This window comes from Macaca mulatta, chromosome 3 (assembly GCF_049350105.2).
Source record: "Macaca mulatta isolate MMU2019108-1 chromosome 3, T2T-MMU8v2.0, whole genome shotgun sequence".
NCBI classification, from domain to species: Eukaryota; Metazoa; Chordata; class Mammalia; order Primates; family Cercopithecidae; genus Macaca; species Macaca mulatta.
Window position 1 is genome coordinate 83,732,564 of NC_133408.1, and position 22,028 is coordinate 83,754,591.

Sequence of the window (22,028 nt, forward strand, 5' to 3'; positions counted from 1 at the left end):
CTGGAGACAGGTAGGTCTCAAGACTGACAAACCACACCCGACACACCAATGGATAGAACGCTGGAGGGGCAAGACCCTCTGGCCAGGGGCCTGGGTGGACTTGGGCACTTGGGAGTTAACAGAAGTTTCCATGGTAATCTGGGGCCCTGAGCCTATGAGCCAGGTTGGGGGCCAGTGAGGCCCTAGGGAGTAGAGGTCTGGGAAGATAGGTGAGGCTGGGTGGGGGAATGAGGCCTTAGGAAGTGGGTAACGTGGCCCCTTTGGGTATCCTGGAGAAAACCCGCTGCTCTGGCCGTCATTCAGGGAAGTCTTTGGTCTATTTAGGGGACTGAGAGAGCCAGGTGTGCTAGCATACACTGGAGTGGGCAGAGCAGGCGTCCCTTAGCAGAGACCTGCTGGTCATAAGATCCCGGAACCCTACACAGGGACATTTCTACCATCTCTGTACAGTGAAATCCCAATTGAATACTATCCCGACAGGGAGCTCACTACCCCACCAAAGTTAGGCCTGAAGTATCACCGGACATTGATTCCAATTCTGTTTCTCCTGGAGGAAAGGGAGGGAATCCGGGTGTAGCGTTCCTACTTACTCCAGTGGGGCCGGCAGCCTCTTCTCCCTTCTCAGGTGTGGACACCTTTGCACAAACATGGTGATGGAGTGAAGCCTCAGCCTATCACTCCCCCATCCCCCACCCCCTCCAGAAAGCACTAGCTCTCAGACCACACTGAGTTCATGGGGCTGGTGATCCCCTTTCACCCTCACCCACCCCACCCATCACCAGCAGTGGCACTTGGGTGAGGGGGGCCGGCTCTGAAATTCCCTCCCCAGTGGAGCAAGCTGACACTCTCACATCTAGCTTAGGTATTTCGGATGCAGAAGTACCTTTTTTATATCCAGAAAAGCACAAGGACGCTGACAGTGATGTTGGGTAGGTTATGTCCCTGCCTGCTCTGCCCTACCGGTGACAATTCAGGAGCTTCAGGGGTGAGTCAGGGCCAGGCTGCTCGCCAGTGACCAGGACAAGGCCTCTTTGTCCTAAAAACGGTTTGCATTTCCCTTCAGCTCACGCACACCACACCATGCCTGCTACATCTGTGACGCTAACCCAAGGCTGTCACCTGATGTCACTCTGCTGTTTGGTACACACACACACACACACACACGCGCGCGCGCACACCTGGTCCTGGCCCACGAAGTCTCATCTAAACACACAAGATGCTGCCTTGACTGCGTGGAGCGTCTTCCTTCTAACAATTCTTTTCTAATTTTAGAAAATGGGACGATAAAAAACGGAAACAGAACAAAACCAGGGAACCATCTGCAAGACGTCATGTGTGAGTACCTGGTCCAGCATGTTCTGACCGTTCCTGATCTTTCCAGAGCCCTTACAAAGCCCTGTTCTCCTTGCAGGGTGCTGAGGGCCACGGACCTGCAGTGAGAACTTACGAAGACCCGCCACATACTTCGAGTTTCCAGAGCGGCTTTGCCTGTTCCCGTGGTCAGAACTACTGCCAGGATGACCTAGGGGTCACTGTGCTGAGCCACTTCAGGAACCAACTCAAGCCCCACTCTCTGGGAGGTGTTCCCAGACCCGCAGAATCACGCTGGGCTCTGTTCATCCGGATGTTCCGCTTCCCTCATAGAGACGAGTTTCGGCTTCCCCTGCTGCAGCACACCGAGGCCATTTATCCAAAATCTTGTTGTTGTTGTTGAGACAGGGTCTTGCTTTGTCACCTAGCTGGGAGTGCAACCACAGCTCCCTGCAGCCCTGACCTCCCAGGCTTGAGTGATCCTCCCACCTCAGCCTCCTGAGGCTGAGACTACAGGTATACGCCATCACACCCTGCTGATGTTTAAACTTTTTTGTAGAGATAGGGTCTATGTTGCCCAGGCTGATCCTGAACTCCTGGCCTGAAGCTATCCTCCTGCCTTGGCCTCCCATAGTACTGGGATTACAGGTGTGAGCCACCCAGCCCGGCCAGGATTTTGGGTAAGTGGCGAGGCACAGGGAGGTGGCACTGGCCACCAGCAGACGCATGTAGGAGCACCTGTCTACAGCTCTGGGGTGGTGGCAGCAGCTCTTCACGCCCACCCCAAGACCCACTCCACTTGGCACTGGCTGGTGGTCATGCTTCCATTAGAAGAACCTTGGGCCATGCTGCAAAGGGACAACAGGATAAATCAAGGGACCCAGGCAGGTGCTCCCTAGAGAACAGGGTGGTGGATCAGAGGCTTGACCCCACTTAAGCTCTTCCTCAGGGATGAGATTGGTTGAGTGCTGAGGAAGCCAATACCTGGCTTGTTATGGGATGAAGCTCTCGGCCAGAGGGGACCCAAGTGTGAGCTGGTGAGAGGCCCCATCTCCAGGTTGAAAGCGTTGCTTGGGCGCTGGGGAGCACTAATGAACAAACGTGTGGTTAGGGTGAGCCTGCAGGCACCCTGGCTCAAAGGGAGAGGCACAGAGTGCAGAGTACTTTTTCAAGGTGGAGCTGGGGGAAGGACCCAGACCAGGGAAAGCTCAGAAACAGGACTGCACCCAAACAGCCTGGCGGCCCGGGCCGCCTCTGCCGCGTTCACAATGACGGCTTTGCCTGCGAGGGCCTGCAGGTGGTGGTCATCGCTCCCCCTGTCCGACGAGGAGGGGGCTGCTTCCCAGGCGGGTTAGGAGGGGCCTGGCCCAGTCCCTTCCCCTCAGGGGAGAAGGCAGAACAGACAAGACAGACACAGCAGACGTGCCCACGGATATAACTTAGTTTATGGGTCAAGCCAATGCAATGCAAAGTTGTTTCTGTTCCTTTTTTTTTTTTTTTTTAACCAAAATAAATAAATCAGATCTGTCCCTGTGAAGGTCAGAGTGATGAATGAGGGGGCAGCTGGCCCCTTGGCCATGGTCTGCCCCTCATCCCCAGCCCCTCCTCTCCCTCTTCTGACCTGCTTTGGCACAGCAAAGAAAATGATGCATCAGAAAGTCTCCACTGGGTTAAAGAAGAAAGAATGGTTGGGGTGGGGAAAGAGGCCAAGGGAGGAGGTGGGTGGAGGTGGAGGGTTAACAGGACCAAGACAGACCAGCCAGTGCCCCGGTGGTGGCGACCTGAGCCGGGTTTCCTAGCTATGCACAGACTCTGTGGGCTCCAGGTGCTGCCTGGGCCCAGGCGGGGTGGGTGGGACATGCTTGGGCCCCACACACAGCCTGGAACCCTCGAAGGAACAGCAGACAATGGACACTGCAGAGACTGAAGCTGCCCTTTCTGTGCCAGGTCAGGCCAAGGCTCTCTCCTGCCAGCTGCCCCGGGTCATCCTCAGTTCACGCCACAGCTGGGGACCACCCTAGAAACCTCTGCCAGCCATGGCTAGATCCGACTCCAGGATCCTCTATAGATTCTAAGGCTCAGGCTCAAGATGAAGCTATCCTAGTCTCAAATACAGGAGCCTGTGCCTTGCTGGGTGACGGGGTTGCCAGCACACTAGGAAGCCACACAAGGCCCAGTCCCTACCCTAGTAGGTGACACTGGTGGGGAGGGTTGTGGCCAGAGCTGACCCCTCCCCAAGGACATCCCTCGGGGGCTACCTTTCCTCCTCCTGCTCCCCCTGGCCTCCTGGAAGTCAGCAGAGCCTGGGCAGTGTGTGGCCTGTGGGGCAGCCAAGCACTGGAGGGGGACGACAGCCTAACTCCTATGAGAGCAGAGGGAGGGGTGGCGGCACAGCGAGGAAGGCGGTGGTGTGGGCAGCGCTGAGGCACTATTCTTTAGTTGAGAAGCAAGGGGCAGTCATGGGTGTGGAGAGGGCAGTGGCCCAAGCAACCCTAGGCAGCATCTATGAGAAGTTCTTAAAGACGTCCAGGTCGAAGGCCGTGTCCAGGAGGCGCTGCAGCTCCGTCAGGTGGGTCTTCTTGTTGCCAGTGGCTGGAGCAGCTGCTGGGTCCCGGCCGGCATACCTGAGAGATGGAGGGATGGGGCAGTGAGGGCAGCGGCCACTGAGTGGGCCCAGCCCATCCCTCTGCTGCATGTGCCTGGCTAACCGCCTACTGGCCTGAGCGGAGGGTCCCACAGCCTTCCTGGCGGGGACTGAGCCTTACCAGACGGGCTTGGCGCGGCTGATGGTGGTCCGAAGTCTTGGCTTCACGTAGTCATAGTAGCCTTGGTTCTTGTGCTCCTCCTGGCACCAGGCCAGCTCAGCATTGGGGTACTTCTGCACCTCCTTCAGCAGGAGGTCAAAGGGGAATGGCGACAGCTAGGAGACAGCAGGGGTCAGATCAAAAAGGGGAAACTCAGAGGGCAGGCATGATCCAGCAAAGGGAAACTGGTGTTCCGAGCAGGGAAGGTCAGGAACCTGAGGGCCACACCCCAGGCAAGGCTGTTCTGTGAAGGTACCAGAGCCCTGACCCCTACATGGGGGACACCCTGATGGCACCACCCGCCCTCACCTGCTCGATCCTTGTGATGGCCACCTGCCCCACCATGTCGCGTGCTTTGCGCTCTCGGGTGAGGTCATAGTACACTTTGCCGGTGCAGAAAAGAAGCCTTTTGACATTCTCTGGGTTCTGAGCTGCAGGGCCATCTTCTGGGATCACCCGCTGGAAGTGGGTTCCTACAAGAGAGTTCCCATGGCTGGGCTGGTTCTCTCAGGGATGTGGCTGAGAGCTCTCCTGGGCCTGATCTCACTTCTGCTGTGTGAGCAGAGGGCTCCTGGAGCCAGGGCTCCATGGACTGCTGCCAGGACACACAGCTTTCAAGGGTTAGAGATGCTTCCCCTTCACCAGCCTCTGATGCCCTATATTTGCTCAGACCAGGCGCACTTTGAAAAGCACATGATATGTAACAAATACACAGCAGACATGGCCAGCTCTGGCTATCAAGTAACACCAGGCTAGCCTTCAAAACAGCTTCGCTCAGACTTCAGGGACAAGAGTATATTAAAACATCCCAGCTGGGTGCAGTGGCTCATGTCTACAATCCTACACTTTGGGAAGCTGAGGCTGGCAGATTGCCTGAGTTTAGAAGTTCGAGACCAGCCTGGGCAACATGGTGAAACCCCGCCTCTACTAAAAAAATACAAAAAATTAGCCTGGCGTGGCGGCGTGTGCCTGTGGTCCCAGCTACTGGGGAGGCTGAGGTGGAAAAATCGGTTGGGTCCAGGAGGCAGAGGTTGCAGTGAGCCAAGATTATGCACTACAGCTTGGGCAACAGAGCAAGACTCCATCTCCAAAAAAAAGAAAAAAAAAAATCCCATGTTTATTCCATTTCTGCTGCTCAGGATTTTACAAATGTAAAAAACTTTCAACACAATCAGAGAAAATATTCAGATAGAGAACAGTGTGTTGGCCAGGTGTGGTGGCTCAGGCCACCACAGCACTTTGGGAGGCTGAGGCAGGAGGATCCCTTGAGCTCAGGAGTTTGGGACCAGCCTGGGCAACATGGTGATATTCTGTCCCTACAAAAGTACAAAAATTAGCCAGGCACGGTGGTGCACACCTTGTGTTCCCAGCTACTTGGGAGGCTTTGGTGGGAGAATCACTCTAGCCTGGGAGGCAGAGGTTACAGTGATCCGTGATCACTCCTCTGCACTCCAACCTGGGTGACAGGGTGAGAACCCATCTCAAAAAAAAAAAAAAAAAAAAAAAGTGGGTTGAATGGTACAAATACACAGAAGGAATAAATTCAATGTCTGATAAAGGAGTAAGGTTAACAAACATGTATTGTACTCGAGTGATGGACACCCTAATACCCTGACCTAAGCACTGCACATCATATACACATAACCAAAACCAGTTGTGTTTCTATACACGAACAATGAACAATAAGAAAAGGAAATTAGGCCAACAATTCCATTTATGATACAAAAAAATCAAAGGCTGGGCACAGTGGCTCAAACAGGTAATCCCAGTACTCTGGGAGGCTGAAGTAGGAAGATCACTTAAGCCCAGGAATTGAGGCTGCAGTGAGCTATGAATGCATCACTGCACTCCAGCCTGGGTGACAGAGTGAGACTCTGTCTCAAAAAAACACAAAAAATAAAAATCACAACAAAAAAATTAGCTCAAAGTGGGTCAAAGATCTAAACATAAGAGCAAAAACTATAAAACTCAGAAGAAAACATAGGGCAAAAGTTTCACAACACTGAATTGGTAATGATTTCTTAGATATGACACCAAAGTCACAGGCACCTGAAGAAAAAATAGACAAATCTGACTCCATGAAAATTAAAAACTTTTGTACATCAGAAGATACTAACAACAGGCCAGGTGTGGTGGCTTATGCCTGTAATCCCAGCACTTTGGGAGGCCGAGGTGGGCAGATCACCTGAGGTCAGGAGTTTAAGACCAGCCTGGCCAACATGGTGGAACCCTGTCTATACTAAAAATACAAAAATTAGCTAGGCATGCTGGTGTGCGCCTGTAATCCCAGCTACTCATGAGGCTGAGGCAGGAGAATCACTTGAACCCAGGAGGCAGAGGTTGCAGTGAGCTGAGATTGCGCCAATGCACTCCAGCCTGGGTAACAGTAAGACTCCACCTCGATGAAAAAAAAAACAAACCCAAACCCAAAGATACTAACAACATAATAAAAGAGCAACCATAGAATGGGAGAAAATATTTGCAAATTATATTTCTGATAAGGAATTAATATCTAGAATATACAGAGAACTCTTAAGAGTCAAAAACAAGCAACCAGATTAAAAAATGGGCAAATGATTTGAATAGGCTGGGTGCCGTGGCTCATGCCTGTAATCTGAATACTTTGAGGCCAAAGTAGGATTCCTTGAGCCCAGGAGTTCAAGACTAGCTTGGGCAACACAGTGAGACCCTGTCTCTTAAAAAAAAAAAAAAGGATTTTAATAGACAGTTCTCCAAGGAAGACATACAAATGGCCAATACGCATATGAAAAGATGCTCAACATCACTTAATCATTAGACAAATGTAAATCAAAACCCAATGATGAAATATCATCTCACACCCATTAAGATGGCTACTATGAAAAAAACCAGAAAGTAGTAGGTGCTGATGAGGATGCAGAGATGGTGGGATCCTCATATACTGTTGGTGGGATGTAAAATGCAGCCACTGTGGAAAGTTTGGCAGTTCCTCAAAAAACTAAAAATAGAATTACCATATGGTCCAGCAATTCCACTTGAGTACATATTCAAAATAACTGAAAGCAGGGACTCAAAGAAATATTTGTACACTGATGTTCATAGCAGCTCCTCTAATCACAATATCTGAAACATGGAAGCAACCCAAGCTTCCATCGACAGATGAATGGATGAGTGAAATGTGGAAATGTGACATACACAGATAATGGAATATTTTCAGTCTTTTTTTTTTTTTTGAGATGGAGTTTCGTTCTTGTTGCCCAGGCTGGAGTGCAATGGCGCGATCTCGGCTCACCACAACCTCTGCCTCCCATATTCAAGTGATTCTCCTGCCTCAGCCTCCCAAGCAGCTGGGATTCCAGGCATGTACCACCACTCCCAGCTAGTTTTTTTTTTTTTTTTAAGATGGAGTCTCTCTCTGTTGCCCAGGCTGGAATGCAGTGGTGCGATCTTGTCTCACTGCAACCTCTGCCTCCCAGGTTCAAGCAATTCTCCTGTCTCAGTCTCCTGAGTAGCTGGGATTACAGGTGTGTGCCACCATGCCCAGCTAATTTTTGTATTTTTAGTAAAGACAGGGTTTCATCATATTGGTCAGGCTGGTCTCAAACTCCTGACCTCAAGTGATCCACCTGCCTCAACCTCCCAGAGTGCTGAGATTACAGGTGTGAGCCACTAGGCCCAGCCTATTCAGTCTTCTGTTTTGTTTTGTTTTGAGATGGAGTCTTTCTCTGTTGCCCAGGCTGGAGTGCAGTGGTGCAATCTCGGCTCACTGCAACCTCCGCCTCCCGGGTTCAAGCAATTCTCCTGCCTCAGCCTCCCAAGTAGCTGGGCGTGCACCACCACACCCTGTTAATTTTTGTATTTTTAATAGAGATGGGGTTTCACCCTGTTGGCCAGGCTGGTCTCAAACTTGTGATCTCAAGTGATCCACCTGCCTCCACCTCCCAAAGTGCTGGGATTATAGGCACGAGCCACCACACCTAGCTATTCAGTCTTAAAAAAAAAAAAGAAATTCTGACACATGCTACACAACATGGATGGACCTTGCAGACATGCTAAATGAAACAAGCCAGTCACAAGGGACAAAGACTCTATGATTTCACTTATGAGTTCCATAGAGTAGTCAAATGTATAGAGGCAGTAACACACTGAACTGGATACTTAAAAATGGTCAAAATGGTAAATTTTATGTTGTGTATTTTATCATAATAAAAAAAGATTGGGGACTGGGTGCGGTGGCTCACGCCTGTAATCCCAACACTTTGGGAGGCCAGGACGGGTGGATCACGAGGTCAGGAGATTGAGACCCATCTGGCTAATATGGTGAAACCCCATCTCTACTAAAAATACAAAAACAAAATTAGCCGGGTGTGGTGGCGGGCGCCTGTAGTCCCAGCTACTCGGGAGGCTGAGGCAGGAGAATGGCGTGAACCCAGGAGGCGGAGCTTGCAGTGAGTCAAGATCGAGCCAACGCACTCCAGCCTGAGTGACACAGCGAGACTCTGTCTCAAAAATAAATAAATCGATAAAAATAAAAAATAAAAAAAGACTGGGAACCCCCCCTCCCCCTCCAAAAAGAAGGGGCTTGCCTTGATTGAAGACTAAAGAGGGATTGGTGACTGGTGGGATGCAGGCTTCCTGGCCTGGTAACCCCTGGTGGGTGGTAAAGGCTGTGTCAGCCACCTGCACTGCACTGTCCTACAGAAATCTCAGTGTTATGGGTCTCCCTTCACACAAGTGCAGCTGGCATGTGACTTGGCAGGCCCTGCCATCCAGTGTTTTTTTCCTCTGTTCTGAAGGGCTTGCTTTGGGGCTGGGCCTCCGTCCAAGCCAGAGGTGAGCTGCCACTCACCCGCTGAAGGAGGCCGCAGGCAGCGGCACTAACCCTCAATCTTGGACATACTTAATTGCCTCTAGTGGAGTCCTTGGGGGCATTTGCAGGTGAGAGGAAACAGCTCCTGGGCTGCATGTTAAGACATGTCATTTGACCAACTTGAATGTAAGCTGTGACCTTCCTCATCTGGTATCACGGGTCTTTTTTTGAATGTATGTGCCAGAGTTTTGCTTTTATTGCCCAGGCTGGAGGGCAACAGCGCGATCTCAGCTCACCGCAACCTCCATCTCCTGGGTTCAAGCGATTCTCCTGCCTCAGCCTCCCGAGTAGCTGGGATTATAGACATGTGGCACCACGCCCATCTAATTTTGTATTTTTAGTTAGAGATGGGGTTTCTCCATGTTGGTCAGGCTGGTCTCGAACTCCCGACCTCAGGTGATCTGCCCGCCTCAGCCTCCCAAAGTGCTGGGATTACAGGTGTGAGCCACTGTGCCCAGCCAGGTATCATGGGTCTTTAAAACCAAAAAGCTGGCAAGAGCCAGTGAGAATCACAAATGTCAGCCCCAGGAGCTGCAAAAGAGCAGCAGCAAAGAAGCCCCAAACATAGTTTCCCCAGGAAATGCCCGTCTCCCTCACACCCACCTGGAAGCATCTCATCAAAGCTGGATCTGGCCTCTGGGTGGCGCAACAGGGATTTGGGGGTGAAGATAATTAACTGAAATACAGAACAATAGGCTTGTGAAGGATCAGATTCTGAAGATTCCAGAAGGAAGGTCAAAAGCAAGGCTACCCAAGGCTACCCAAGCCTTGACCTTCAGGCCATGAAACACACCTGCCCTCCCACTCAACAGGAGCCTCAGGTCAGAAGAGGTAGAGAAGGAGGGAAAAGGAAAGATGACCAATTTCCCTGCTGTTCACCTCCCCTAGCTGAGTATCCACTCCTGGCAGGGCCCATCCCAGCCTGCTCAGATTCCCAATACTCCCCTCCTTGCTTCTCTGTACCTAGGAAAGAGCTCTGACCCTCTCCTTGGCAGTCACAGAGCAAATGCACCCAAAGCCCATGTAAGGCTGTGACATGGCCCAGCACCAAGAAGCACCAGGGCTGTCCTGCCCTGTGGGCCCTTGGGCTGCTGGGGACACTCCAAGCTGCAAGCCTCTGCCCCATACCTCCACCCCTGAGGTATCCCAGGGCAGCAGGGCACTCTCTCTCGCTGTGTCCCACATTCCTTCTTCTTTTTTTTTTTTGAGACAGAGTCTCGCTCTGTCGCCCAGGCTGGAGTGCAGTGGCGCGATCTCGGCTCACTGCAAGCTCTGCCTTCCAGGTTCACGCCATTCTCCTGCCTCAGCCTCCTGAGTAGCTGGGGCTAAGGCGCCCACCGTCACGCCCAGCTAATTTTTTGTATTTTTTTAGTAGAGACAGGTTTTCGCCGTGTTAACCAGGATGGTTTCGATCTCCTGACCTCGTGATATGCCTGCCTCGGCCTCCCAAAGTGCTGGGATTACAGGCGTGAGCCACCACGCCCGGCCTCCTTCCTTCTTATGAATCACTTCTCCCATGTATCCCTCCACTCAACTTCTACTCACTCTTCAACACCCAGCTCAGGAGCCGCTCCCCGGGAACCCTGCACTCCCTTGGCCTTTGCCAGGGCTCACCTCTCTTTCAGAGCTCGGCACACCCTCTGTGATCACCTGTTCAAACATCCATCCTCCCTACCGGGCTGGGGCTGGCAGCCTATGTGGCTGGTCTGCATGTGGTGCTCAGCAGTACCCAGGGGCCCAGTCGGGGAAGAGGACACACGGAACACGCAGTTCCCTCATGACAGCAGTGAGGAGGGGCCAGGCTGTCCCTGCTATGTCCTGATGCCATGTCCTGTCGACGCTACCCATGCAGGTGCCCACCTAGCCAACCCCAAGCAAGAGGCTCTCTGAGGAGCCCTTCCCTGCACCAACAGGGCAGGGCCAGGCCTCGTTTGAGCAAGGGAGGCCCTGCCACTGACCGGCTTCCGGAAGGGCAGCAGGATCTGGCGTCGTAGCACGTGGAAGAAGTTGCCAGGGGTGGAGCAGTTGACAACAACCCAATTGCAGTCATACAGCTGATTGATGTCAAAGTTGGCTTCTTTAAGGTCCTGCAGCAAGGAAGGAAATGGCCAGAGGCCAGGACGCAGCACTGAGTTTTCTGGGGCATCTGGGGGCCCTTGGGTGATCTAGTTTGGATATTTGTCCCTGCCCATATCTCATGTTGAATTGTAATCCCCCACTGCTGGAGGTGGGGCCTGGTGGGAGGTGTTCGGATGAGAGCTTGGGCCATCCCCTTGGTGATGAGTGAGCTCTCACTCTGAGTTCACATGAGATCTGGTTGTTGAAAGTGTGTGGCACCTCTCCCTGACTCTCTCTTGCTCCTGCTCTGGTCATGTGACATGCCTGCTCCCTGACTTCATCTTCTGCCATGATTGTAAGCTTCCTGAGGCCTCCCCAGAAGCTGAGCAGATGACAGCATCATGCTTCCTGTACAGCCTACTTGGAACTGTGAGCCAATTAAACATTTTTTCTTTATAAATTACCCAGTCTCAGGTTTTTCTTTATAGCAACACAAGAACAGCCTAACCCACTGACTCACCAGGAGACATAAGCCGGCACTAACAAGTGAGTCCAGGAAGTTCCTTCGGTCAGGCTCATACCCTGGAGGACAGCCTCAGTCCCATTCAATCCATCCTATTTCTCTGAAAGCTACTGCCCAGCATGAAACAGATACTACTTTAAGAGACACAAGTTCTACCTAAAACCAATTTTCCTTAGACACTGACTCCTAATCATTTTCTTTGAGTTCTTTTTTTTTTGAGATGGAGTCTTCCTCTGTTGCCTAGGCTGGAGTGCAGTGGCACAGTCTTGGCTCACTGCAACCTCTGCCTCCCGGGTTCAAGCGACTGCCTCAGCCTCCTGAGTAGTTGGGACTACAGGTGCCCGCCACTATGCCTGAATAATTTTTGTCTTTTTAGTAGAGATGGGGTTTCACTGTATTGGCCTGGCTGGTCTCGAACTCCTGGCCTCGTGATCCATCTGCCTCGGCCTCCCAGAGTGCTGGGCTTACAGGTGTGAGCCACCGCACCTGGCCAGTTCTTTTTTTTTTTTTTCTGAGACGGAGTCACTCAGGCTGGAGTGCAGTGGCACGATCTTGGCTCACTGCAACCTCCTCAACCTCCGCCTCCCGGGTTCAAGTGATTCTCCTGACTCAGCCTCAGAGTAGCTGGGATTACAGGGGGGCGCCACCATGCCCGGCTAATTTTTGTATTTTTAGTAAAGATGGGGTTTCACTATGTTGGACAGGCTGGTCTCAAACTCCCTGCCTCGGCCTCCCAAAGTGCTGGGATTTCAGGTGTGAGCCACCATGCCTGGCACCATTCTTTTTTTTTTAAGACAGGGTATTGTTTTGTCACCCAGGCTAGAGTGCAGTGGCACGATCTTGGCTCATTGCAGCCTTGACCTCCCAAGCTCAAGCAATCCTCCCATCTCAGACTCCCAAGTAGCTGGGACTGCAGGCGTGCAACATCATGCCCAGCTAATGTTTACATTTTTTGTAGAGATGGGGTCTCATCATGTTGCCCAGGCTGGTTCTTTTGAGCTCTTAAAGTTTCACTGGAATCACCCCAAAGTTCTCTCAAGTGTGAACCTGAATCAGGGTCTGGGAGGATCCTGCAGGAGCCCATGCTGAGGGGCTCACACGGCATTTCTGTGCTTGCAACAACAGCAGGAAGCCAATGGAGGCAGTCCTTGCACTTTCCTCTGTCCTCCAAGAAGTCTCTCATCCCAGAGCGCCCAGAGGCATGGGGCCACACCTGTCCACCCACGCGAGCTCCCCAGGATGGAGAAAGGAACAGAGGCACGGTCTGCCACTTCAGGATGTCCAGGTAGAATGTTCCTCCCCAGGTTTCCCAACAGACACCCCGAGAATGGCGGGGCTGACAGGGCCTGTATTACTCACTGGCAGGACGTCTGGGTCATCGTTGCACATCTGCAGGAACCGCTCTGGGCGGGCGGAGGAATGTTCTGGACCCTGGAACCAGACATGCAAGTTACAGTTTAGGAGCTCTTGCGTACTGACATTTGCCGCATCTGCTGTTCCTCCTCCTTAACCAACTAGCTCATTTCTGGTTATCTTTTTCTTGATGGCAGGGTTCAGTTCCTTCCCCCTTCCACCGGCAAAGCACTTGGCTCCTCATCATTTCCACACTTGGACGCCTGCACATCTAGGGAGTCTGCACCAGCAGGGACAGGGCATGCTAGCCACATCCAGATGGGCTACTCTGGCTTTCCGAAGTGACATCCCATCTGAGATGGACGGGAAGCACCAGCAGAGCCCTTAGGAGGCTGGTGTGAGCTGCTGGCTCTCGTGCCAGTCTTTGGGGTCAGGGTCCTACACAGGCCCTTCCCAAGTCCTAGGTCTGGCAGGGAAGGGCCAGAGGCTCACCATGCCCTCCATGCCATGGGGCAGCAGCAACACGATGCCATTCTGCCGCACCCACTTGGCTTGTCCCGGGCAGATGAACTGGTCGATGATGCACTGGGCCGTGTTGTGGAAGTCACCAAACTGGGCTTCCCAGAGGACCAGGGCATTAGGACTGGCCATGGCGAAGCCCAGCTCAAAGCCTATAAGAGACACAGGGAGGAGAAAACCATGTCCAGGACACCAGCCAGTAGGCCCAGAGGGGGTGGGTGGGTGAGAGACCCCGGTGGTGTGGCTCCAGGCACTCACCCAGCACGCCGTACTCAGACAGTGAGCTGTTGCACACGGTGTAGGGGGCCTGATTGGGCCAGAGGTGGTTCATGGGGATGCAGGTTCTCTTGTCCACGTTCTGGTCATGGAGCACATGGTGGCGGTGGCTGAGACAGGACAACAGAGGTAATAATCAGGAGCTCTGACTTGACAAGCAAATATGCTGGGACCCACACGAAGCACCAGCAGATGCCACGCTCTGTGACCTGGACTTCCAGCCAGGCAGCTGCAGAGTCAGCCCCACCCAGGTCTTAACAGAAGCACCCACAGCAAATGAGGCAGAGGTTTTCAGCCTGACAGCAATGGGACTCAGTAACTGTCTTCTGAAAAAGAAACACCAGAACCCCTCCCTTTGCATTTCCTACTCTTTGGAGGGCAAACAAAACTGCCCAGAACGTTACCTGAATGTGCCCCGCTCCACGTCCTGGCCGCTCAGTCGGATGTGGATACCCTCCTTCAGGAGCGAGCCAAACGCCATGTACTCTGCCAGAGCCCAGTCCACAGTCCGGTTCTTCACCATTTCCCCACGAGTCTTCAAGATCCGGCTCAGCCCTGCAGAGAGACAGCTCTCACCAGCTGCTGCAGGCCCTGCCTGCACATGTCTGCCTTGCTTCTCAGTGTGCCCACGGCAAGAGTGGAGCCTTCTTCACTCATAGTTTCTGGGTTCCTGACATGCTGGAAAAGCTGTGACCTCAGTCTCTTTTACCACTGAGGAAGTGTAGGATGGTGCTAAGGGCAGGGAGTGAGAGAAGTGGCTCCATCCAACCACCCCAGAGGCTTGGAGCAGGGCAGGAAGGGAGTCTCTGTAGGACACATGATGGGGGTCAAGGTCACAGTACTAGACAGTCTGGGCCCAACATTTCCACAGGTCAGCACAGAGCTTGTTACCTCCGTGAATAGTAAAGTTTTCCACAGGCACAGAGCTAGCCACGTTCCCGATGTGTGTCAGAATATCCTCCGTCAGACCCGTGGAGGGGCAGGACATGCTCCTGGGCTGCCCGTCCAGGGTGAAGAAGCCTAGGAGAGGAAGAACAACTGACGCATGACATCTGCTCTACTTTTCCAGGGACCACACCATGGCAGACACATGATGTGGGGGAGAAGTAGGGTGAGAGACAATGTAGCTCACACTGTGTTCCCCAGAAAACATGAGTGCAGGGGTCTGGGTCCAGGGTCTGCAGGGGTTTGGCTGAAATGGTGCACACAACTGTGCACTGTGGGTACAAAGTGGAAAGCATGAATGTTTTCCGGGAGGAGGATGCCTCGTTACATCAGATCCTCAAAGGAGCTTATTTTTGGCACTGGTTCTTCACTCACCAGGCCAAGGAGAGTCCAGCCAGTGCTTAATGTGCAAGATCTTCTCATCTTTAGATCTGGCAAAAGCTTCCTCACAGATCTTATCATACTTGGAAATTTCCTCCTGCAGGGTTGGACACAACACAGCAGTGACTGGCACAGGGCATGACTACTGCACACGCCCACCCGTACCCCCACACTTTCTGACAGCCACCACGCAAGCCCAACCATACCCTGGCACAACTCCCATGCATGCCCACCCATACCCCCACACTTCGTGGGTACGAAACATCTCAGCCTCTGGGCCTGCTCCTTCTCAATAGGCATAACACCTGTCTAAGATTTTATTCTTTTCATCCCAGAAGTTTCTTCCTCACATTTGCTGGGTAGAGATTCTGCTCAGAGTTTGAACCCCTAACCCTTCACATTTTTTTTGTCTTTTTTTTGGTGACGGAGTCTTGCTCTGTCACCAGGCTGGAGCGCAGTGGCACGATCTTGCTTCACTGCAACCTCCACCTCCCGGGTTCAAGCGATTCTCCTGCCTCAGCCTCCCAAGTAGCTGGGACTACAAGTGCATGCCACCATGCCCAGCTCATTTTTGCATTTTTAGTAAAGATGGGGTTTCACCATGTTGGCCAGGATGGTCTTGATCTCTTGACCTCGTGATCCACCTGCCTCAGCCTCCCAAAGTGCTGCAATTATAGGCGTGAGCCACCACGCCCAGCCCACCACATTTTTTCTTAAGAACTGGTCCAGGTCAGGCGCAGTGGCTCATACCTATAATCCCAGCACTTTGGGAGGCCAAGACAGGTGGATCACTTGAGGTCAGGAGTTCGAGACCAGCCTGGCCAACGTGGGGAAACCCTGTTTCTACTAAAAATACACAAACTAGCTGGGTGAGGTGGTTTGCACCTGTAATCCCAGCTACTTGGGATGCTGAGGCATGAAAATTGCTTGAACCAAGGAGGTGGAGGTTGCAGTGAGCTGAGATCACACCACTGCACTCCAGCATGGGTGACAAGGCTAGACTCTGTCTCAAAAAAAAAAAAAAAAAGAACTGGTTGAGCTCTCATGGTTCCCAGCACAGTCCCAAGGAGGTCTGGGCCACAAAGCTCTGTCTCCAGGATAGGCTACAGGTTATCAGGTTGTTCTGACCTGGGATCTGTCCTGTTCCCATGCTCAGACATAGCTTCTCACACCCATCCTCTCCCTCTCTAGGGCAGCTGCTTGGCCTTCCCACTCACAACAAACCAGCACTTACTATCCAGATTACAAGAGGCCCCTTACTAAGCTGGATCCACCACCTACCTCCCACCCCTGCACGATCTGTGAAATCTGAGAAAACCTACTGGGCCACTACTACCTCAACCTGAAAACATCCCCTTCTCTTCCCCAAAACACTGTTTAAGGCCCACTTCCTTTACAAAGCATCTCAGTGGCCCAGATTCTCCAAAAAGTTATGCATTGAAATGCTGTAGTTGTAAATATTTCACATCCTCTCACGTGTATCCTCATAACTTGCAACAGTGAGAACTGGCCCTGTGGCCCACCTTTTCTAGTCATCCCCGGCTCTGGAAAGGCGCACTGGGACAGAGCCGCAGGGACATACCTCATACTCGGGCTGGTTGACCACACCCTGCGACACCAGCAGCTCGGCGTACTTCTGTAACACGGGCTTCTGCTTGCGGATCTGCTTGTACATGAGCGGCTGCGTGAACATGGGCTCATCCATCTCGTTGTGGCCGTTGCGCCGGTAACACACCTGCTCAGAGCAGTGAGAGGATGTCAGAGACAAGGGGTGGCCCCTTGGGAAGAAGTGCGGTTGGGGAACCTACCCCATCTCTCCTAGGTGATGGTCATGTTCTTCATGCCTCACACCTGCCCTGGAATTTACCTTCTCTAGAATTAGGATTCTGTGTATCTCTCCTACACAGTATAGCTGCTCTATCAATGAGGAGTGGTCCTCCTCACCACCACAGCTCCTGCCTGGGAAGCATTCCTTGGTGCTCACAGGCCTGAACAATTTGGAGCTCAAAGGAACCTGCATGAGGCCTGGCAGTAGAGAGCCCTGAGGTGACTCATCTAAACAAGCTCCTCTCCTTGGGACACAAGGGTGCCGAGGGCAACAGGGGTGGGTCAGATGCTCTGCCCAGGACGTGCCGTCCCTGGAGTCACTCACCAAATCGACGACCACGTCCTTGTGGAAGGTGCTCCTCCACTCGGCCGCCACTTTGCACACGTACATGACAGCCTCGGGGTCATCTGAGTTCACGTGGAAAATGGGAGCATTCACCACTCGGGCCACATCGGTGGGGTAGGGGGAGGAGCGGGCCATCCGAGGGTCGGTGGTGAAGCCGATCTGCAAGGAACATGTAGCCTAGCAAGAGGGCACCTGGCACAGCCGGCACAGGGACCAGAAGGTGGGGCCGAGGCCCGGCATGGCGTGCACTTGCCGCCTGGCTACTCTGAGTATGTGCCCCAAAATGGTTGTTTACACTTCCTTTATTTTTTCTTATTCTGATAACAAAATCCATACATATTTAACATAGAGAATTTAGAAGACATAGTTTAAAAAATTAAATAGCTTCCTATAACTCCATAGGCTACGGGGTCAATATTCTCATGTTTTCCTTTCCAGATTATTTTCTTTGTATGCATATATATGTAAATAAATATTTAAATTTGGGATCTTATTATTTCTATTATTTTGATTAATTATTTTTATTTTTTGTAGAGATAGGGTCTCACCATGTTGCCCAGGCTGGCCTCAAACTCCTGGGCCTAAGTAATCCTCCTGTCTCGGCTTCCCAAAGTGTTGTTATAGGAGTGACCCACTGTGCCTAGCCTAAGAAATTTTCTTTTTTTTTTTTTTTTTTTTGAGACGAAGTCTCACTCTGTTGCGCCCAAGCTGGAGTGCAATGGCGTGATCTCAGCTCACTGCAACTTCCACCTCCCGGGTTCAAGTGATTCTCCTGCCTCAGCCTCCCGAGTAGCTGGGAATACAGGCACGTGCCATCATGCCTGGCTAATTTTTGTATTTTCAGTAGAGACAGGGTTTCACTATGTTGGCCAGGCTGGTCTTGAACTCCTGACCTTGTGATCCACCTGCCTCAGCCTCCCAAAGTGCTGGGATTACAGGCGTGAGCCACCATGCCCAGCAAGAATTTTTTTTTTTTTTTTTAAAGAGACAGAGTCATGCTCTGTCACCCAGACTGGAGTGCAGTGGTGCGATCGTGGCTCACCTCTCATCCCAGCCTTCTGTGTAGCTGGTGTTACAGGTGTGTACCACCACGTTCAGCTAATTTTTAAATTTTTTTGTAGAGACGGGGTCTTGCCATGTTGCCTGGGCTGGTCTTGAACTTTGGGGCTCAAGTGATCCTTCTGCCCTGGCCTCCTCAAATGCTGGGATTACAGGTGTGAGCCACAGTACCCAGCCAGAAAAGAAAATTTAAAGACTTCGTAACATTCCCTACCAGTTAGATGTACCAAAATTTAATGATATATTCATAATTTTATGATCGGCATTTAAATTTTTATCTTATCATATATTTCTTTTTTTTTTTTTTTTTTTTTTTTTGAGACGGAGTCTCGCTCTGCCGCCCAGGCTGGAGTGCAGTGGCCGGATCTCAGCTCACTGCAAGCTCCGCCTCCCGGGTTTACGCCATTCTCCTGCCTCAGCCTCCCCAGTAGCTGGGACTACAGGCGCCCGCCACCTCGCCCGGCTAGTTTTTTTGTATTTTTTAGTAGAGACGGGGTTTCACCATGTTAGCCAGGATGGTCTCGATCTCCCGACCTCGTGATCCGCCCGTCTTGGCCTCCCAAAGTGCTGGGATTACAGGCTTGAGCCACCGCGCCCGGCCTCTTATCATATATTTCAAACATAAAGTATGATAATACTACATTGCTCTGTGAGTCCATCACCTAACGTGAACAAATCTCAACAGTTTTGCCATATTTGTTAGTGGACCAGAATGTTTCTGTCACAGAGGCTGAAGCCCACAGGCCTCTCTAACCTTAAATCAGAGGAGAACACTGCCACAAGTTATTTGTATTTCATATGCCCGTAAACAGCATATAGTATCTATCTTCTGAGGCTTGTTGGTAACTTTTATTTATTTATTTATTTATTGAGACGGAGTCTCGCTTTGTCACCCAGGCTGGAGTGCAGTGCTGCGATCTCAGTCTCTGCCTCCCGCCTCAGTTTAAGCCATTCTCCTGCCTCAGCCTCCCAAGTAGCTGGGATTACACGCACGTGCCACCATGCCCTGCTAATGTTAAAAAATATTTTTGGTAGAGATGGGGTTTCACCATGTTGACCAGGCTGGTGTTGAACTCCTGACCTCAAGTCTGACTGCCTTGGCCTCCCAAAGTGTTGGGATTACAAGCGTGAGCCACCGTGCCTGGCTGACTTGTAAACTTTGATGTAATTTCAAATTCATGAGAAAGCTGAAAGAGTACTACAAAGAACTCCCATACAGTCTTTACTTAAAGTCACCAAATGTTCACATTTTGCCCCCTCTGCTTTAATTATTCATGCCCTACCATTACACACATACACCTTTTCCCTGAACCATTTAGCAGACAGTTGTGGACCATCCCTATTTCTGAGGGAAAAGTCTAGACATTCCCCTACCTCGCCAAAGTACAGTACTCAGCCTCACGCAATTTACACTATGTCTTCGTCTAATCCATAGTCCACAGATATCATGCAACAGCACTGTATAATCCACTCCACACTCACTCCATCGGCTGTCCTAACAATGTTTATAGAATCTTCTTTTTCCTTAGCCCAGTATCCAGGCCAGGACACCCACTGGACTTACTTGTCATGTGTCTCTAGTCCCTGCTATTCTGGAAGGCTTTCCTTGGTTTCTCATGGCATTGAGATTTTTGAGAGTATTTCCATGTTTTCAAACTATACTGATATACACTCTATGTACCTTATATATGGCATCATACTCTAAATACTGTACAATTCCTTTGCAGTTTGCCCTTTAACATTTGCTTTTATGATACACCCAGGTTGAAACATGTAACTATACTTCCTTTAGTCTCTACTTTCCAGTGAAACTTAACTAGACACAGTATACCCCACAGAGTATTTATCCATCCTCCTGTTGGTGGACATTTCGTTTGTTTCCAATTTGTGGTAAACACAATGTTGCTGTACACATGCTTATACAAATTTTCTCCTGCAAATGCTGAGTTTATTTGCAGTCTAATCCTAGGAAGGGAAAACTGAGCCATAAGCATGAGCATTTAAAATTTTTCTAAATGCTATCAGACTGCTCTCCCGAGTAGCTGTTCTACTTACACTCCTACTAGCAGCATATTAATGTCCTGCAATTTCCATTTACCATACTGTAACCATTTCCCCAGGATATTAAACTTTTTAATGGTTGTTTAATATCCCTTCCTATGGCTTTGCCAAATTTTATGCAAAGACGCTTTTGCTGCTGGACATAAGCTTGTTTCCTAACTTTGTGGTAGCACAAATATGGTTTTGACAAAAATATATATACTTTTTTTGAGACAAGGTCTCACTCTGTTGCCCAGGCTGGAATGTAGTGGTGTGATCACGGCTCACTGCAGCCTTGACCTCCTGGGCTCAAGCAATCCTCCTGCCTCAGCCTCCTCAGTAGCTAGGACTACGGATGTGTACCACCATGCCTGGCTAATTTTTGTTTTGTTTTGTGTAGAGACAGGGTCTCACTTTGTTGCCCAGGCTAGTCTTGAACTCCTGAGCTCAAGCAATCCTCTTGCCTTGGCCTCCCAAAGTATTGGGAACAGGTTTGAGCCATTGCATCTGGCAGAAAAGAGTCTTATGAAAAAATATTTACCATTGGATGGTTTCCTTAGGTGAAATTTCTGGAAGGGGAATTTCTAAGTATGTTCTAAAAGAAATAAGAGACTCAGCTAAGAAGTTATTTCCTTTCCTTCTACAGATCTTCCTGACGCCACACTACCTCATGAGCAATGAGTCAAAGCAGTAAGGAGATAAAGAAAATATTAGCAAAATCTAATTCTATATTTATGTTTAATGGCTTTTAAATAATCTCCCTTCTCATACTGACTAAAGAAATGATCAGAAATAGTCAGACACTGACAAGAACACTAAAAAAAAAATTATGGGCCGGGTGCGGTGGCTCATGCCTGTAATCCCAGCACTTTGGGAGGCCGAGGCGGGTGGATCACGAGGTCAGGAGATTGAGACCATCCTGGCTAACACGGTGAAACCCCATCTCTATCAAAAATACAAAAAATTAGCTGGGCGTGGTGGTGGGTGCCTGTAGTCCCAGTTACTCAGGAGGCTGAGGCAGGAGAATGGTGTGAACCCAGGAGGCGGAGCTTGCAGTGAGCTGAGATCGCGCCACTGCACTCCAGCCTGGGTGAGAGAGCAAGACTCTGTCTCAAAAAAAAAAAAAAAAAAAAAAAAAAAGATGTACTAGAGCCTGACACAAAAGAGAGCCCTGAAAAATCTCAGCTGGTATTGAAGCCAGCATCGCCCATCTGGGGCTTCAGCATGTAAAGAAGGTCCTGCAGCAGGAAGTCAGTGATCATAACATGTCTTACTGCTAGAACTTCACATAAAGAAACCCATTTTGCAAGGCTGAGGTCTCAGCTGCCCTCTCCATAATGTTCACCACTGTTACGAGTTTCTGTGCCTTCATGAACATCTGGGTGGGAGCACACATGATGGAGGTGCACTCTACCAGCAGGAGTATCTACGTGGGTGGATGTGCATACGTGTAATGGAGGTGCAATCTACCGGCAGGGTTATCTATACTAGTGGGTGTGCATACACACATGTGACAGAGGTATACTCCAAATATACTCTGTACTTTTTTCCATTATGGGTGTATTAATAATACCTCCTAGTATATTATTGGAGGCAGCTATACTTACCACTATACCACCAATGCACTCTCTTAGTATACTTTTGGGAGGTAGTGCGTTAGTAGGAAAATCTTGGTAAGAGGAAAAGCTGATTTATGATGCTATGAACATGTAAAAAAAGAAATAAAATTAGAACTAA

At 50.6% G+C, this 22,028-nt stretch overlaps 1 protein-coding gene across 28 annotated transcripts in view; it reads right to left on the reverse strand.

Annotated features, from left to right (window-relative positions):
• Nucleotides 1-2,734: 2,734 nt before the first annotated feature.
• Nucleotides 2,735-22,028, reverse strand: part of OGDH (oxoglutarate dehydrogenase) — a 474,703-nt gene continuing 455,409 nt past the window's right edge. For all 28 annotated transcript variants that reach the window (XM_077996814.1, XM_015133615.3, XM_015133612.3 and 25 more), the window contains 13 exons: nt 17,172-17,351; nt 16,602-16,754; nt 15,014-15,116; nt 14,585-14,713; nt 14,098-14,248; nt 13,676-13,803; nt 13,391-13,569; nt 12,905-12,976; nt 10,923-11,051; nt 9,568-9,640; nt 4,425-4,588; nt 4,077-4,231; nt 2,735-3,935 (listed from right to left, as the gene is read on the reverse strand). In XM_077996814.1, coding sequence (XP_077852940.1) covers nt 3,815-3,935; nt 4,077-4,231; nt 4,425-4,588; nt 9,568-9,640; nt 10,923-11,051; nt 12,905-12,976; nt 13,391-13,569; nt 13,676-13,803; nt 14,098-14,248; nt 14,585-14,713; nt 15,014-15,116; nt 16,602-16,754; nt 17,172-17,351 — 1,737 coding nt within the window. In that variant the 3' untranslated portion in view covers nt 2,735-3,814. The remainder of the gene's footprint in view (nt 3,936-4,076; nt 4,232-4,424; nt 4,589-9,567; nt 9,641-10,922; nt 11,052-12,904; nt 12,977-13,390; nt 13,570-13,675; nt 13,804-14,097; nt 14,249-14,584; nt 14,714-15,013; nt 15,117-16,601; nt 16,755-17,171; nt 17,352-22,028) is intronic.